This window comes from Odontesthes bonariensis, chromosome 21 (genome assembly GCF_027942865.1).
Source record: "Odontesthes bonariensis isolate fOdoBon6 chromosome 21, fOdoBon6.hap1, whole genome shotgun sequence".
Classification (NCBI taxonomy): domain Eukaryota; kingdom Metazoa; phylum Chordata; class Actinopteri; order Atheriniformes; family Atherinopsidae; genus Odontesthes; species Odontesthes bonariensis.
Window position 1 is genome coordinate 14112332 of NC_134526.1, and position 16934 is coordinate 14129265.

The following is a 16934-nucleotide window of genomic DNA, read 5'->3' on the forward strand; positions in this document are numbered from 1 at the left end:
CAACCTTCCAGAAGTGTTGTGTTGGTACTAATGGTGTGTTTTTCTCCAAAATTTGAGCCTTGATCCTCAGTATCTTCCAGCTACAGTAGCTACAAATGTTATGTAACACCTGCAGCAGGGAACATGAGTGTGTGATCTGTGGACATTCTCCTTTCATCAGCAATTCTCTCAGCTTGAGTTGCATTATAGCTGGTAATCCATTCCATCTTCCCACACACAGATAAACACACGCCTGGTCCATTCATGTGATAGCAGACTTCAGCTTCTCTCTGTAATCTGTCCTACTCATACTCATGCGCACGTATTTGGCACATGTGTGGACACTCACTTCCTATTTCTCTCCCTAAAAGGCAGATTCAGCTGATATTCTGTACCCCAAAAAAAGCCTGTGTCAGGTTACAAGATGCATTTGATGCATATATTCCCACTCATAATGGTTCATAACACAAGCTGAAAACTACATGGAAGCAAGATGCTGAATGAATGACCTTTTACAGCAGAAAAGAGAATCTCACAGTGTAGTATCGCTTGAATGTCAGATAATTCAATTCAGATGTTAAAACTACAGACCCTAACGTAGAAATTTATTGCAGTGAAAAATCAGTACACCTGTCATCATAATATGTCCTCCTTTCAATATTTTATGTTCATAGTTACAGACTCAGTTGTCCTCGCCACACATGAAGAGAATTTCTGCTGCTCTACAGAGATTTTTCAGTTTCTCTTGATTGTGGCTCTACTTTTTTTCTTCAAAGGTGTTGAACTGGGTTAAATCAGGCCACATACTTGGCCAGATCATTATTTGTACTTTTCTTCCTCAGTAAAAATGCTGGCATGACAAAAATTTTCCTCTTCTGTCGAACTTTTAGACTGGGAGTCATAGTTTCAGGCAGTATTTTAGTGAGGTTCCTCCCATAAGCTGGACCCCATCATAGCGTAAAATGTGTCATGGGTTATAAGAATAATTATTATCATTAGTCGTAGAAGTAGTAGTAGTAGAGCTTATTTTGTCAGGCTCTTATTCAAAACTCAAAGATATCCAGCAGAGAATTATAGGAAACATATTATCTGATATGAGAAATTACATGTTTATCAATAATTAGATGTTTATCTCATATTTTAGTTTGATTTTGAAATAATTAACCAGAGGCTAATTTGCAAACTGAAACTACGTGTTTTAAATTAAATTCGCAATTGCATCAGAACAACCCAGGAAAGTCACGGTCTCAAAGGTTACGTGTTGTCGCCCTCTAGCGGCGCAAGGTAGGCGTAAGACACTGGGCGTGACCATCTTTCTAGCAAAGGGAAGGGGGAAGGTCTGCAAAGATCGTCTCTTTCTAAGATGTAATCTCAATGTAAAATCATTGCATATATTTGAGGAATCCGGAACAAGTTATGCCTTCTATGCATATGTATTAAATAAATTAATTGCAAACAGTCAGCTGCTTTAGAATATATCAAAACCATTTTTTTAACTTTTAAACTATATGGTTTAATGAAGAAAAGGAGTACACATCAACAAGTTATTTGGTACTTGAAAAAAAACACAGAGTGAGGATTCTGCTTCCTTAAGGCTCAGGTTGATGTCCACAGTGATGGCTAGATGATGTCCCACGTGTGATTTTTGTTACGCATTAATTTTAAACGTCGTGTCATGGGAAAGAGTAAGAAGAACAAAATTAATAAATCAGAAAAACAAGCGGGTAAAGCTGGACAGCACCCGAGGTAAGATACAGAAGCTACTGTGTAATACAAAAAACGGTTGTTAAGCTAGCTAGCAACTTCAGCTAGTTGGCATTAGCTCTGTAAGTAAGAGGCGAGTCACCAAAATGATTTGTTGAAACCGTTGTACATACGCGAGGATATGTGTCTGCAATCAAATGCCTTCCTTTATTATCCTGCATCTTTTCTGTATCGTAATATCTCAGCAAAAATAAGTTCAAAGAAGATGGCAAACCCAAGAGAGCAACACAAGAGGACCACATTCAACACATCCCATTCAGACTTAGAGAGATAATGAAGAGCAAGAACAGAATGAAAAAAGGATCTGTTGCAAAAAAGCTCAAAAAGGGTGAGTAAAGATGGTTTCCACATGGCTTTTTTTTTTTAAAGAGTGAAATACTTTGTTATAGCTAGTTTATATTATTTTGACTTTGTCTATAACTAGTGAAAAATCTACTGTGATTCTATATTTACAGACATTTCCCCTCATTCTAAAGCAGAGGATACCCCGGATGGAGACATACCCGTCCCACATTTTAAGAGGGGGAAGCAGGAAAGTGAGAAAGCATATCTTCGGCGCATGGAGAACGAGACAAACCACGTCCTCTTCCTCACCAAGAACCAAGTGGACAGAAAGCCTGAACTAAATGCTGACAAACAGGAGAGGTCTGCAGACCAGGGCAAGTCTGACAAGAAGAAGGAGTGAGTATGTCGTGGTTTGTAAATAGCTAAGCCCAAAATTTAATTATTAATGAGTCGCTGAATCTACCATTGAGGAAAGGATTTATTCTCCCGATATCCACATCAGTCTGCATTGTATTAAAATGAACATGTATGCTACATCACACACATCAGCCATCTCTTTGTGACTTGAGGAGTTAGATCCGAATGCAGCAAAGTGCATTCATATTTCTAGAAATCTAAAGTAGAGCTGTCCACTTTGGATTTGGGTCCATAATTTGCATGGTAATGCATGTGAAACTGGTCTCTCTCCGCTTAATTGTTGATTGTTTAAGTATTTAGGTAAAGTTCCTTCCATGAAACTTTTAACCTTTATTTGAAGTACATTTTTCAAAATTTTCTTTTATACTGTTGAATGGAAAAATTATTTCTTTCCACTTGCTTTTGGTTCGTGTTAATTGTTTTTTGTCTTACTACAGGTATGATAAAATGAGACTGAACAGGCTGCAGCTGAAAAAGCTCCACAGACAAGAGGCCAAATTAGAGAAAGAAATGTTTGTAGGTGAGAAACAAATGTCTTTTGTTTTTTTCTAGAACTAGTAGCCAGTTTCAAAGAAGTTCAGCTGAAGGGTGCATTGGCCAGCATTGTGATGGATTTGATCATCTTTACATCTCTGTATGTTCTCTTTGTTTAGGCCCACCGAGTGCTGCTTTAAAGAATTATGTCTCTGAGCCTTTCAGTAATTTACATGCTATCAGTTTGAGAATAATATATATCTCTATATCTATATAGATATATTATATATATCTATCTAATATAGGCTAGTGAAAGTCACTTTGCAGACTACACAGGCTCTTTTTGAATTGCTGTTTTAGTTTTTTGCTTTTTAGACAACTCGTCATTATTGGATAACCCAAATCCCCATCACTGTTCTAAAAGATGATAATATGTCACATACTCTTATTTCTGTCTTGTTGGGCTGCCTCAAAGTGTGTTTGATAAAGGCAGCTAAACATGCCTAAGTTCAGTAATTTTACATATACGTAAATGATTGTTTTTGATTTGTAGATCATGTTCCCTTTGGTGAAGTTGCATTGGCCCCACCATCACTGAGCAGCAAACCAAAGAAGGCTCTGGTCAAATCTCAGGTAACCCTCCTATGCAGTGACTACCTGTTGCCTTACCATACGTGATGCTCGAGAAGGCGATTAATTGTGCTATTTTGCTTCTAACTCTTCTATACAGAAGCCATCAAAGGAGCTACTTCTCAACTCTCTGCTTGGCCACACCGTAGCCTCCACAGCCAAGCCCTCCATGGCCAGACAGAGACTCATGGAGGAGGAGAGGCAGCGAGCAGTGGAGGCCTACCGTCAGCTGAAGAAACAGAAACAGCAGCAACATGAAGCCAGGACTGCAAGACGGGGAAAACCCATGGACTTTGATTGATCTCACAAGATCTCACTCAATCGAAAGACATCTGATGGCTCAACTACATTCACTATTAACAGTGACTAACAGTTAACCTCCAGACCAATTCTGAAGCTGATGTCTCGGGTGGGAAGATTGCCACAGTTATGATTACTTTCAAGGGAAAATGCAGGTTTTTCCATCCATAGGCCCCCATATGTCATGAGTACTAAAAACATTCTCCTTTCACCTTCATGACCACATTTATTTTTAAATATGACACAGCGAAAGTGTCTTGTAAAGGGACAGATTTGTTTAACTACTGCATAACATGCACACAGGGAGCCTTTGTCGGATTCTCACTGTTGTCATGCTGGATGTTTTGCATGTTCAGGTAAACACAGAGGCACCATCTGTGAAAAGTGGATCATAAAATTTTGAAGTTTCTTTCCAGTGAAGGCGGTACTTTTCTGGTTCCGAGGTCCCACTAGATGGCAGTCACCCCGTTGAAAGCCGGTTTCATACTGTTTGTATGGAGCTGACAGAACAGGTAAAGGTGTAGCACTGGTTGAACATCACACAGTGTTATGTCAATGCATCTTTAGCTCATTTGTATAGTCTTTGATATGGTCTCGGTTTGTATTCAATGAGTGGAAAGGATTACATTTTATCAAATGATTAGATATAAGGTTAGAAACACAGATTTATTCCACTCGTCCTCTATCAGCAGAGGGGATTCTCATCATTTTTTTTCTTTGGATAAATAAAAGTCTCCACAATTTTCCTTCACAAGCTGAGATTCTATTAGTTGTTTTTCTTTTGTTTTTAGTTTTATGGCTCAAATATTTTATGATCATGTGGCTTGTTTTCCAAGCTGTTTGAACCTCAATAATGAGAATATTATTATTAATAATAATTACAATTAACATTGATATATTTGACAAGTAAAGTACGCACTGATGTTGTTTTCCTCTCTGAGAACCTAAGTGTTGTAATAACTAAGTCACTTTAGCCTTTCCAAATGCCGACCTCCTATGTGAGCCTGGTACAACAGGCATTTGCATTTATAATCCTTTAAAGGAATTCTCATGAACACGACCTTTGTCTAAATACTGGCCTGGATGCAAATTCAGATGTGTTGTTTGACTTAGTGATCATTTATATCACCTTAGGTCTGAAAACAAACACTGTCTTGAAATTATTACAGACGTGATCAGCCGATTTAAAATTTCCAAATAGTGTTACCATTTTATTCTAAATATCTTTTGTCCGGTCTGCAGGTTGAGTCTGTTTAATAAGTTGGCTGGTTTTTTTTTTATCCGTTTGTCCACTGAGTGTTGTCACGGTGACAAAAAAACGTACTAAGTGGGGACAGCTGCTCGTGATTGGAAGGGCTGACTCCCAAGAGCAGAGCACATCCACCACCGGTCATGTGTGCAAGACAGCTACTTATGTTATCAACGGTTTTACTGTTGCTGCCTGTACTGTTTTGGATTTCAGCTCTTGTAAGTAACCAGGCATTAACATCCAATACACCCAAAACCTTGCTGGCACTGTTTAATGCATTTATAGAGTGAACTCTCACCAGTTGCTCCTGTATAAGATGGGTAATGTCTAGATAAAGCTCCTCTTAGACACCCTGCAATGTTGTCCATCGACTGAAAGTCAAGAGAGCAACTTGAGAAGAGGTAGTTTCTTTTGAAACTCAAAGAAAACTATAACTCATTTCTGAATGCCTACACACTTTTTTCCAATTTTGGAATTGATAGACAACTGTTTACTGCTTTTGCACATGACTTGCTGACGTTTGAATCATCTCTTGGATCAAGGGGCGCATTCGACAATACACCCAGACATTTCCACCTATGTTCTCTTTTGCAATTCTGCATGCTTTCCAGTTCATGATCCATATCTCTTCCAAGCAAGTGCTCATGATTGCTGACAATACAAGCTGGTGGGAGTAATTGGTCGAGAGCCGATTCATCATGCTGCTAGGCAGCCACAGCTCCCTGTGAAGTGTATGCATGTGTGCCTGAGAGTGAGAAAAACTAATTATACATAAACAATTGTACTTGTCCCTACAGAGAAAGTGTACAACTCATTCTTAGTCAAAGCAGTTGTAAATGCTTATTTTCTTAAAGCATTTTTTAAACATAGCAACAGACCAAATGTGAATACATTACTGTCCATTTAGTGGTTCTAAGAATATTACAGCCTTATATTCATTACATTGAAAGCACATTAGTCGGAGTTACTCAAAGATTTTATCATTTAAGTATGGCATAATCGCCGATATGAATCTTAAGGCCATCGAAAATAGGTACCTTCCTTGCTGCAGTGTAAAACCCCTCACCACAATGTGACAGCGAGTCTCGGCTTGTGGTGCCAGGTCAGATTTATCTGAGCAACATGTAAATATCTGCACTGGCAGTAATTTCCTCATCCTGTATTCCCGGTCCCCTTTGAGCTGTTGCCTTTACCAGTGAACAAAATCAGCTTGCTCACAGGATTTAAGTTAACTTTATAGGTTTAATAACTTAGAATTGCCACCTTTATGTTAAATGGCTTTTTAAGAATCCAAAGCTCTACATAATCATGGCCTTCAGAGGTCAAAAAAGCAGTGTCACGTGAACATAGTATGTTAGGGAGTAGTGAACAGAGCAACAAACTGCAGGCCACAGATTTATGACAAGAAAAATGGTATTGGTTGTATATATCTGAACTTTTAGTAAATTACAAACATCACAGCAAACAACTTAAGTCTTCAAACACTCTGCATTACACTCTGAGCTCTCTCAGCCGACTTAAAGTGTATGTTGATGGTGGAGAAACCTAATTTCTAATCCTAACATTTTACTTATTGCTCCACTTTAGATTTTCAAAGAAGTCAGAACAAAAAGGGCACTGTTTTAGCAAGTAGGTAAAGTCATTACCTAAGCCTGTGAAGCAACAAGTGATCACAGGTTGTTTATGTTATACAGTAGATGTTAGAAAGAGCTGGTTTTAATCAAACAGAAATAGAAAAGCTGAGTAACAACTTTTGTTTCATGAAAGTCTTCGGTGTTATCGGAGCCTTACTAATAACCTTACTTGTTACACTTGGCCTTTAATAAGTGTAAGAAAAGCTCTGTGAGAGAAGTTGTAAATAGTATTGCTGGAGAGTTATAACTTGATTTGAAGGAAGAAAGGGGATTGATTATGTATAGTACAGGAAGTGTTGTAACAAAACCCATGGTGGAGATTTATTTCATAGCTGTATCACACAGTTGTGTTGGTGACAGATTGCCAACCTATGACAGTCCTTAAGATGCTAACGACTCCAGTGAACGAGACAGGGAGCTTCTGCCACTTCCTGGGTTCAAAGATGGGACTGACGCTCTGGGAATCATCCTGCTTTGGTCCATCTGTGGAAAGACGCACAGAAGTGACGGCTGTAGATGTGATGAAGCTAAAGACATGTTTTGTACCATAAAATAATGTTAACACACTCACCATTGTCAGACCTTTGGCAATTAAGGCAAGTTCGGTTGGCTGGTATACACAACTTCGTAGCTGACCATTATAAGCTCCATATATAGATGCAGGCTTTGTGGGTTCTGGTTAACACAAGGTAAAGGTGAAATGAAAGAATGGTGTTTGGTCAGATATACACTAACACAGAAACAACACACTTTTAACACCTTTGGATACTTGGAAAACAGTCCTTCAAGCCATATATTCTGTAGCTGATATAATCATAAAGTCAAACTCGTGAGACAAGCTGGATTTCTTAAAACTTTAAGCTAGAGTATGACAAACAGCAAATATTTGATATTTGTGCTTGTTTGTCCAAAACGGAAATATCAATGCATTTGATGCAAAAGCAATAATAGGGAGTACCCCGATTATAAAACAAATAGCCCCTTCTTTTGGCTACGTTGTTGCACATGATCATGTCATAAAGGTAACCTATGCTTGGTAAAAACTATTGCCAATAGACTGAAAAAAATAACAATCGATCAACAATAGTTTATTATGTTAAATATCGTACCTGTTGGGGGCTCATCCATAGAGAATGCTTTATTCTCCATGTACATATTCTGTTGTGTAGGCTCTGGCTCCTTCAGGATGGTGTCGTACACCATGCTCCTTGCAGGATAAACATTCTCCCCATCATTGGGCTGCTCTTGGTCTGGGTCCTCTTGTGTCAGTAAGCAAATTTCTGGAATTGTGTAGAAGAAGAGGAATACCCAGGCATTTGACACAACGGCCACAGCTAGAGTAGGATCGTCCCAACTCGGAGTCCCAGCCACTCGGTTTCCGTAGGTGTACATGACAATCCAAGCTACCCAGATAGTTAAGGTAAAGAGCCCTGTCACCAAGATGAAAGCTCCATCTCGGCGCCACTGCTTTTGCTTGTGCGTTAGTGAGGGAAAAGGTATCACCACAACAGCTAGCACCAGAACCATTACATAGATGAGAGCCAGAACAAAGTCCTGGTTAGCAATGCTGCAGGAAAGGTCAGGTAAAATGACTCCTATGGGTGGACTCCTGATAGTAATGACAAGCCACTCTGTGTTGATGATTACCTCGACGAGCCAGAGACCAAGAGCTCCCAGCCATAACATCCAGCTCCTTGGCCCACGGCCTCTCCGTTGAAGCAGGGCAAGCCATAGCCCATGCATCACCAAGCAGGCCAGGCAGCCAGAGAACAGCACTCCAAACAGGAAACTCCGAGCAGCACAGCTTGTGGAGTACTGGCCCACAACAAAGGCAAAAGTAAGTCCAAAGAGCCCCAATGTGAAGACTAAAATGCTGGCCTGTAGAGCCACCATGCCTTTTCTCTTCTTGTCCGTCACAAAAGGTAAGGAGGCCATGAGAATCAAAAACAGGACAATGGAAGTCACCACACCAGTAGCGGCAACAGCCTCCACCACAACCCCCCACAGTATGGTCAGGTCACACAGGTTGTAATATATGGAGCTGATGGTGGAACCACATCCTTTCGGAGCAAGAGTTGGATCCATTGCTTCACTGCAGATTTTTTCTTTGAACGCTGCAACACAAATATCCTGATCACTTAAACATGCATGCAAATTCTCAAGATGCAAACTTTATTTGCGTCCCTGATTATTAAAATGGACACTTAAAGACAAATGACTGACTTTACAAGCATCTGAAGGCTAAACATAATTCTATACACCACTATTGTGTCATAATGCACTAAAAAGCCAGAATATGCACATACTGTACCAACCCAGTGAAATCTTAGTGTCATAGTTAGTGTCTATTAACATAAATCCAATGACGTCTCTGAAGAATCTAGAAAATACACAATGTTTCCCAAAGGCTTTAATTAGGCTGTAAGCTGGAGGCATTCTACAATTACTTTTACTTACAGCTACCTTCTTATTAGAATATTTTTAAGCATGTTAATCCTATTTCATCCAACATTCTTTCCCAAGCACCTTCATTCTGCATTCATAGGCCTACAGTTTTATTGTTGAATTGGTTCACATATAACGCTTTAAACCCAATTATTGTTCGGTACCACAGCACACCGAGAGTATGTACAGTGGAAACCTCGTGTTTATGAGTTTTTTGTTTGTTTTATCGCAAAAAAAAGTGATAACATTACGACGTTATGTCGACATCGGATACGTATTGTCCAGCATTAAGCATGCTGTATGGAGTGTTTCCGAGCTTTGTAACAATGTTTACAGATGAGAAAAAAAAACTCACTTCTAAATTCTGTTCATAGAAATACTTCAGGAAAACACTTTAACAGATGAAAAGGTTACATTTCAATTAAACAATGGCATTATAACACTTATAGAGTGTAACTCAAAGCCTTCCAACTCTTACCAGGACTGACAGTGAGAGCAACTGGCCGCCTCTCCAACAGGTGCTTCAGGTAGATTCACTCCCGTGAGAGAAACTTTTGAGAACAAACTTGTTTGTACCGAAGTCTATAGTTGTCCTTTTAAGGTCCACATTCACCTAGGGTTCGAAATGTTTCGGTGAGTTAAAGCTTTCTTTTACTTGGTTTTCCGGGCGGGATTAAAAACTCCGCTCGATCCATCCGCCACTCCTCCTCAATTATACATCCATCTCATAATTGACTCACCGCCTGTGCCGTTAAAGTAGCGGAAAACGTTTAATATTAGTAGTCTATGTTCTGTAAATGTAGGCCTGCGCCTAATACTTTGTCTCAATGCTGCATTTCACCTACTCTTACCAGCCACTGTGGCTTCTGCAGCTTTGAATATTCGGTGAGATTAGCGCTCGGCCTACTTTTTTGTCTGAGAGAGTTTACAGCAAACAATGGGACCACTCACCTCTCATGAAATATATTTGCACTTGCATGCAGGTTTAAGCCTATGAATTGAAATGGGACTTTTTGGACATTCGAGAGTTTTCTACTGATTTGATTTGGTCTTTGATGTGTGTTTTCAGAAATAATTTGTTGCTTATTTCTTAGTCTACGGGGGTAATTACGTTTTAATACCATTAAGTGCTCCCTTAAGAACTAAATAGGCTATAAACATCAAGTGTCTGTAATCTAATCACTGTTGCCGCCACCTTGCCAAAGAATATGTACATCACAACCATCATCAATCAGAGGGGGATGTGTGTTAGAGCAGAGCCACCTGGTGGAAATATTATTATTCTGTTTGTTTGTTTTTCCTCAGTGGAACACAGTCAAATTGGATTACACAACAAAATAGATATTTGTATTGATTTGTTTTACAGCAGGCCATTTATCAATAGATATTTCCAAATCTGAAAACTGCTGCAAAAAATATTACACTCAAACTCGTTTTTTTCTGATTTGTCTCTCAATAAAGTCACCTTTAGCCCTCCTTTTCTAACAATTTCTGTAACATTGATAGTTTTAACCCAGAAATGTTGTACATGTTGTTGTAGCAATACAATTGCTGAGTGGAATTTGCGAGTGAGTCTTTGATATTCAAAGACGCTATTGTCTCCACAGTTGGTTTGCGCAGAAATAATTCACTCTTGGACATAACAGAATTTTGCATTTCTGCATATTTCATACCGTTTTTTATTACAAGCATCTGAACATTTGACAAAAGTATTTAGTCAAAAGCCATGTATGTTTTGGAGTTCAGGTCAACTGATGCATTCCCTCAGGGCTCAGCACTACAGAAAGCTCATCCAGCATAACTCTGGCACTCAGCCCGTACTTAACGTGCTGTTTATACTGCATGATGGGGCCCCCTGTGGTGCATTGATCCCTCAATGGATCTCATCCGGAGGCGTGGTCTAAAAAATCCAGCAGCTTGTCAATCACTTCCCTTGCATTATGGTCTTGTTAGATTCCTATTAGGTGGGTAAATCAAAGAAGAAAGCAATATGACCTAAATGACTGATTTGTCCTGTTCAGATGTGGGGAGACAGTTTTGGATAAGTCTCATCGTTTGTATCTGCATTGCCACAGAAATGTTATTTATGTGCATCTAAAATTAAGACAGCCTGAGGATACTACCAAATATGATTTTGTGCCTTGTCTGTGTTGTCTGGTCCAGTTTGTTGCAGCCAGATTTATCAGGGCACCTCAGCAGCACTGCTCTCTTTTGAGAAGATGCCGGGTTATTCATAGCAGTAGCTCAGGTTGGGGTCTCGAAGGACATTTCTTCTCCTGCATTTCTACTGCAGGCTGGCAGCCCTCAGGGTTTTGCCACAACCTAAATCTCCCTGAAAATATATCTCTTGCCTCTTTCAAAGTAGGTAGATTGTATCATGTATCAGGTTGCTGCATGTTAGTATAAGAACAGTATAGTCAGTGAGTTGATGGCACAGTTAGATGCATTGATAAAAAAAAAAAAAAAGATATCTGATCCATGCCTTTAACCTATCATAAAGATTTTAACAGGAATCTCATAATTGAATCGTGTATCTCTGAATGACAGATCAATGAAGTTTGTGGTGATTGGAGGTTAATTCAACAGATATTGTAAACATCTTTTTGAGCTCTGAGACCATGACCTGAGGCATTATGTATTGTTGTCAAGGCTATTCATACTGTAACATACTTTTTATGCAGTCCACTTCCGACATGGTACTCCAAAATGTAGGATCTTCTTACTGTACAGCTTACTTTGAATCGTCATAGGGTTTTAATGATTGTTATACTCTGGAGTTAAGTGTGTTCCTTACAACCATTAACTCCATATCCAGCTGCAGTTTGTATTGCACACATTCATTTAGTCGTCCAAACTCTGCATGGTTTGTGATATAAAAGTGTACTTAAGAAAAGATTTCATAACGTCCATAATGATGCAGAAGTCTCAAAAGTCTAGTGTTTTAAGTGAATATTAAATAAAAAATGTGTTTTAATGTCATCAAATTCTGTAAAACTTCATAAATGCTTGATGTGCACGTAAGTTTGATGGACAAGGCTAGCCTCAAATTGATGAGAGAGCCCAGAACCAATTAAATTATCCTCACATTAGTGAGATTAACATGCCATCTGTGAACTTTGACTGACTGCAGTTGGTCACAAATGTAAAGCCCTAATTACTTTTGGCTCATAGTCTCCATGGCAACTGTTGTAATTACCTGACTAATTAAGGCACTGATCATGTTTAACTTATGCATCATACTCAAAGTTCTTTGGTGGCCCAGAGATCTGCAGCATTTTGAGTGCCATTAAAATGGAAAAGTGTGTTATTATTGATTCTTGGTAGCATCAAACCCCCACTGACTTTTAAACTGAAAAACATTTAGCTGAGTCCTTGGCTGGCCCAGTGCCACTGATCAATGCCATGTAACATCGAAAGAGAGAAATTCAAAATCAAAGCTGTCGCTATAGCAACGCCCCTGCCAGATTCCACCAATCAATGGAGTCCGTGGGGTTGTGAGATGCGCCAGGGAAAGGCCAGCGTCCTACATAAAGAGTCCAGGACAGGGAGCCGGGCAGCACACAGGGCAGCACACCTTTCTGCTTGCAAACGATCAGAAGAGGAGTGGCACTGAGAGAGGAACACAGAGGGAGAGGACAAAGGAAGAGAAGCAGTGAAAAATTGAGAAGATATGGTACGCTCATGTCAACACGAGATTCTTGCCTGGCTCTCTGTGGGCATCCTGCTTCCCTTTATCCACTTCCATTCTGTCACAGTTAGCGGAGGTAAGATAATAAATGCTATCAGCTACTTTTTTGCTTCTAAAAAGTCTACTCATTTTATTTATTTATTATTTTATCTTATGTTGTTGGGGGAAGATGTATTGTTCTATTTCAATCCAGCCTCCCCCATACCGTTAGTTGTAGAGCAGGAATGTGTGGCTCGTGCCGAACCTCAGGGCAAGAGATGGATATTTATTTATTCTACTCATCATGTTCTCATCTGTTTGTTTGGGTTCAGGGAAAGACAAGCAAGTCCATTTGTCACCCAGCTTTGTGCCATCTCAGTAATACTGTACAAGTGCAGAGGGAAACCTTATCTTGAAAAGAAGACCTGAGTGAAGCTTTCAAAGACCACATTACACTGTTGTCAGATAATTTTTTTTAATACAGACTCATCAAATCCAAGATATTTAGGAATGTATATGAATGTTTTATTCAATGTTTCCAGCTCCTCTCAGCTGGAGTGGAAGAGACAATGGAACATTCCGTATTGTAGTTTGTGTGTGTGCATAGTGTGTAAGTGTTCATATGTCTGCTATAAATTGAATTCCTCAGATTTTTTTTTGTCCTCATAATGTAAAACAATGATTAATTATGTAACATACAGACTATACTGTATCCCCCAAAATGAGTTTGGTGATTTTTCAACTAGGCACACTGTCGGAAACATCTGCCGTACACGTCCTAACACACTGCTATTCTCCGCTGGCTAGCTAATTGGAGAAACATTACTTTGAAGTGAGGGCACTTGATTGTGGTGGAGAAATGAAGACTGTGAGCCGTCCCGTGGAGCCAAGTGTGCTCCCTCTGTGTCTCATTAAACCCTCAATAGCAGACCAACAAGGCTGCTGATGGCTGTGGAAGAGCAGAATGGAAACAGCGACTTTCTGTGTTGAGTCTTTCATGTGGGATTCTCCAGTATGTGCCACTTGTACTTATGCTCAAGAGGGCACATAGAAGCAACCATCTGCAATGGTAGTGCAAACTCAGGATTCTTTTCTGTGCACCTGGCAATCTGAGGTTTTCTGAGTCAGCCACCTGGTTTGCTGCTCTCCTTTTCTATCAATTGAGAGCAGAAGAAGAGAAAAGAAATGCAAGTCTGCTTTTCCCTTAGGCACAGGCTATCAGATGTGGTTTTGTTGAAGGGTTCAGATGTGCTTTTCCAGTTCTCGCTGTGTCAAATATGATTTCAGCAGAAGAAAAAAAAATGCAAATGAAAAATCCTGCTATAGGATCTCTAAAAGCAGGTAACAGTTATGAAAGCTAAACAAATGTGAGGGACTATGTGAATTCAGAGGTGAATTAATAGAGTCTATCAATTTTTGCACAAAATTTCTTGTACGATTATTTTTCTGAGACAAATATCATAATTGTTTCCACAGCTCCACTGAAGCAGGAGGCAGCACTGGACAATGGTGCCACAGTGCTGAATCACTCCATGAGTTTGGTTCAGCGTATGGAGACCCTGTTGTCCATGGGTAACAGTAGTGATGTCACTTTGCGGGTGCAGACCATCAACACAGACGAGGTGAAGGTGATCCAAGCCCACAGCTTGGTTCTCACCCTACAAAGTGACGTATTTGAGGAAATGCTGCTTAACCGCAACAACAGTGCTCTGGTTTTAACAGAGACCCCTCACTGTGCAGCTGTCTTTGATAAATTTGTCAGGTGAGTTAATTTGTTACTTAACACTAAACTTCTCAAGAAGCTGTGGAGCTATTTGCAGATGCAGTTATATAAAAATCTGTAGCTCTGCACTCACCATTTTACTTCTTTCCTTTCTATTTGGAGAAGTGGACTTATCCATCTATAAAATATTCTAAAATTACACCTGCTGTGTGAGGCACACAGTCAGAGTGTGTGATTTTTTTGGTTGTTTTTTTGTGTCAGTGACTCAGATGTGAAGTAAAAAAAAATCTCATAATATGATACGCCTCCTTTTCCTTCTAACAGTGCTTTCAAAAATATCTTTTGCAGATACCTGTATTGTGGTGACATCTCAGTACGGCTAGATCAGGCTATATCTCTACATAAGCTTGCCAGCAAGTACCACGTGTGGGGCTTGCAGCAAGGTCTGACCCAATATATGACTCAGCATCTTTCCAGTGATTCACCCACAGGCCATGTGGTTAGTTGGTACAACTATGCACTACAAATTGGGGACACGACCCTGCGGGACTGCTGTCTGCAGTACCTCTCCTGGAACCTGTCCTCTGTGCTGCAGAGCGGAGAATGGGTCTCCATCAGCGAAGACCTGCTCCTCTCCTTGCTCCAGCGTTCGGACCTCATTCTACAAAGTGAGCTCGAGCTCTATGAGGCCCTGGAGGGCTGGATTAACCAGAACCAGCCTGTCAGCATGACAGTGGAGAGTGCCCTAAGGGCTGTTCGATATGGCATGATCCCCCCTCAGCATCTCTTCCGCCTTCAGAAGCAATCACCCCTCATGGTGAAGTATTATGAGTCAATCCGTGATCTCCTCTATCTAGCTTTCCAGTTTCACTCTGCCTCGCCTATTCAACTGGCCAAGTACTTTGATGTCAACTGCAGTATTTTCACTCCCCGCAACTACCTGTCTTCCTCCTGGGGTTCTCCGTGGATCATCAATAACCCCACACGTGATGACCGCAGTTTCAGCTTCCAGACCCAGCTTGGGCCCAGTGGCCATGACTCCAGCAAGAGAGTGACATGGAATGCCTTGTTCTCCCCTCGCTGGATCCCACTCAGTGCCAGGTCCACTTACACTGAACTGGGTGCCATGCAGCCCACTCGCACAGAGGGAGGTAGACCTCGCATCATTGTAACACCAGCGACCTCGAGCCCAGATTTTGCTGGTGTAAGCTTCCAGAAAACGGTAATTGTGATGGCAAGACAGCAAGGAAAAGTGGTTGTACGCCATGTCTACAACTTCCACCAAAGTACAGAGGAGGCTGGGGATTTCTTAGTGGATGCTGACCTTCAGCGCCGTGTATCAGAGTATCTAATTGACAGCTCACTCTATCTGCACATCGTAATCAAACCTCTCTACCATACCCTTCTTGTTGCCAGGAAGTAAAAGCAGGAGATTGCTTCAACTTCACTAATTGGTTATCCAACCACACAATTCCATGCACATATTCCAAAGTACACTCATATCACAGCACATGTGTGTGTGTGTGTGTGTCAGGTCTGTGATATGGTCATCGGTTTGTGCATTTTTATGTCTTCCAGCTGTTAAGCAAGGTGGTATCTGTAAAAAGTAAATAAAATGAAAATAACATGACAGCTCAGCACTGTTATCATGACATTAATGGTATTTTTTAATATTACATGTGTACTAAGAGTGTACTAAATACTTGAGTTTACTGTGTTTGTTCAGGTATTTTATAGTTTAGTTGTTATTATATTTTATTTATAAATCTATATAATGGTTAATGTTATTTGAATAGGTGCCATATTTGCTTTACTTTGCATTTGCTTTAAATTTAATTGTATTGCAATTACATTTTTCCATCCAGCAGTCAAATATAGATTATTAGTTTATGGCATTTATACCCTGTGACATACACACTTTGTAATCTTGCATATAAAAATATATAAAAGTGTATCTCATTATTTTGCGTTACTTCGTATAATATGATTGTGTTGCAAGACTTTGCAATTGTAGGCTATTTGCAGCCCCCCACATTTTGCTTTTACTCTTCCTTAGTGTATTTTTTCTCTTTTATCTTTCTTTTTGGAAATGCATTTTATCTAACCTTTATTTAAACTCACTAGGTGATTCTACAAAATCAAATTAAGTATAAGAATAAAGTATGATAAAATACGGTAGGATACAGGAAAAAAATGTCAGAGGTGACCTGTAAAATATTTACAAAATAAACTTTGATAGTGCAAAAACAAATGTGTGACGGCACGTGAGTGCTATTTTTCTTGTCTTACAGTAAGCTTTCTTTGTTTGCAGTGAAATTGCTCACACGACGGAAACTACATCTCCAATAAGGCTTAGCGAGGCAGGAA

General features: G+C 39.9%; 3 protein-coding genes across 4 annotated transcripts; 2 read left to right on the plus strand and 1 right to left on the minus strand.

Annotated features, from left to right (window-relative positions):
• The first annotated feature begins 1566 nt into the window (after positions 1-1566).
• Positions 1567-4595, plus strand: ccdc137 (coiled-coil domain containing 137). 2 transcript variants are annotated; one of them, XM_075453526.1, is made up of 6 exons: positions 1567-1725; positions 1929-2071; positions 2199-2424; positions 2883-2965; positions 3473-3552; positions 3650-4595. In XM_075453526.1, the coding sequence occupies exons 1-6, from the start codon at positions 1655-1657 to the stop codon at positions 3848-3850; spliced, it is 804 nt and encodes a 267-aa protein (XP_075309641.1). In that variant the 5' UTR covers positions 1567-1654; the 3' UTR covers positions 3851-4595. The 2 variants fall into 2 exon arrangements, with proteins under 2 accessions (XP_075309641.1, XP_075309642.1); XM_075453527.1 differs by having other exon boundaries at positions 2220-2424.
• A 1919-nt stretch (positions 4596-6514) lies between these two features.
• On the minus strand, positions 6515-10018 carry LOC142371365 (G-protein coupled receptor family C group 5 member C-like). The gene is made up of 4 exons (XM_075454013.1): positions 9656-10018; positions 7842-8846; positions 7304-7407; positions 6515-7215 (listed from the first exon to the last, which is right to left on the minus strand). The coding sequence occupies exons 2-4, from the start codon at positions 8815-8817 to the stop codon at positions 7114-7116; spliced, it is 1182 nt and encodes a 393-aa protein (XP_075310128.1). The 5' UTR covers positions 8818-8846; positions 9656-10018; the 3' UTR covers positions 6515-7113.
• A 2661-nt stretch (positions 10019-12679) lies between these two features.
• Positions 12680-16803, plus strand: btbd17b (BTB (POZ) domain containing 17b). The gene is made up of 3 exons (XM_075454033.1): positions 12680-12941; positions 14321-14606; positions 14916-16803. Exons 1-3 carry the CDS (start codon positions 12848-12850, stop codon positions 15988-15990), a joined length of 1455 nt encoding a protein of 484 aa, XP_075310148.1. The 5' UTR covers positions 12680-12847; the 3' UTR covers positions 15991-16803.
• The last annotated feature ends 131 nt before the right edge of the window (positions 16804-16934 follow it).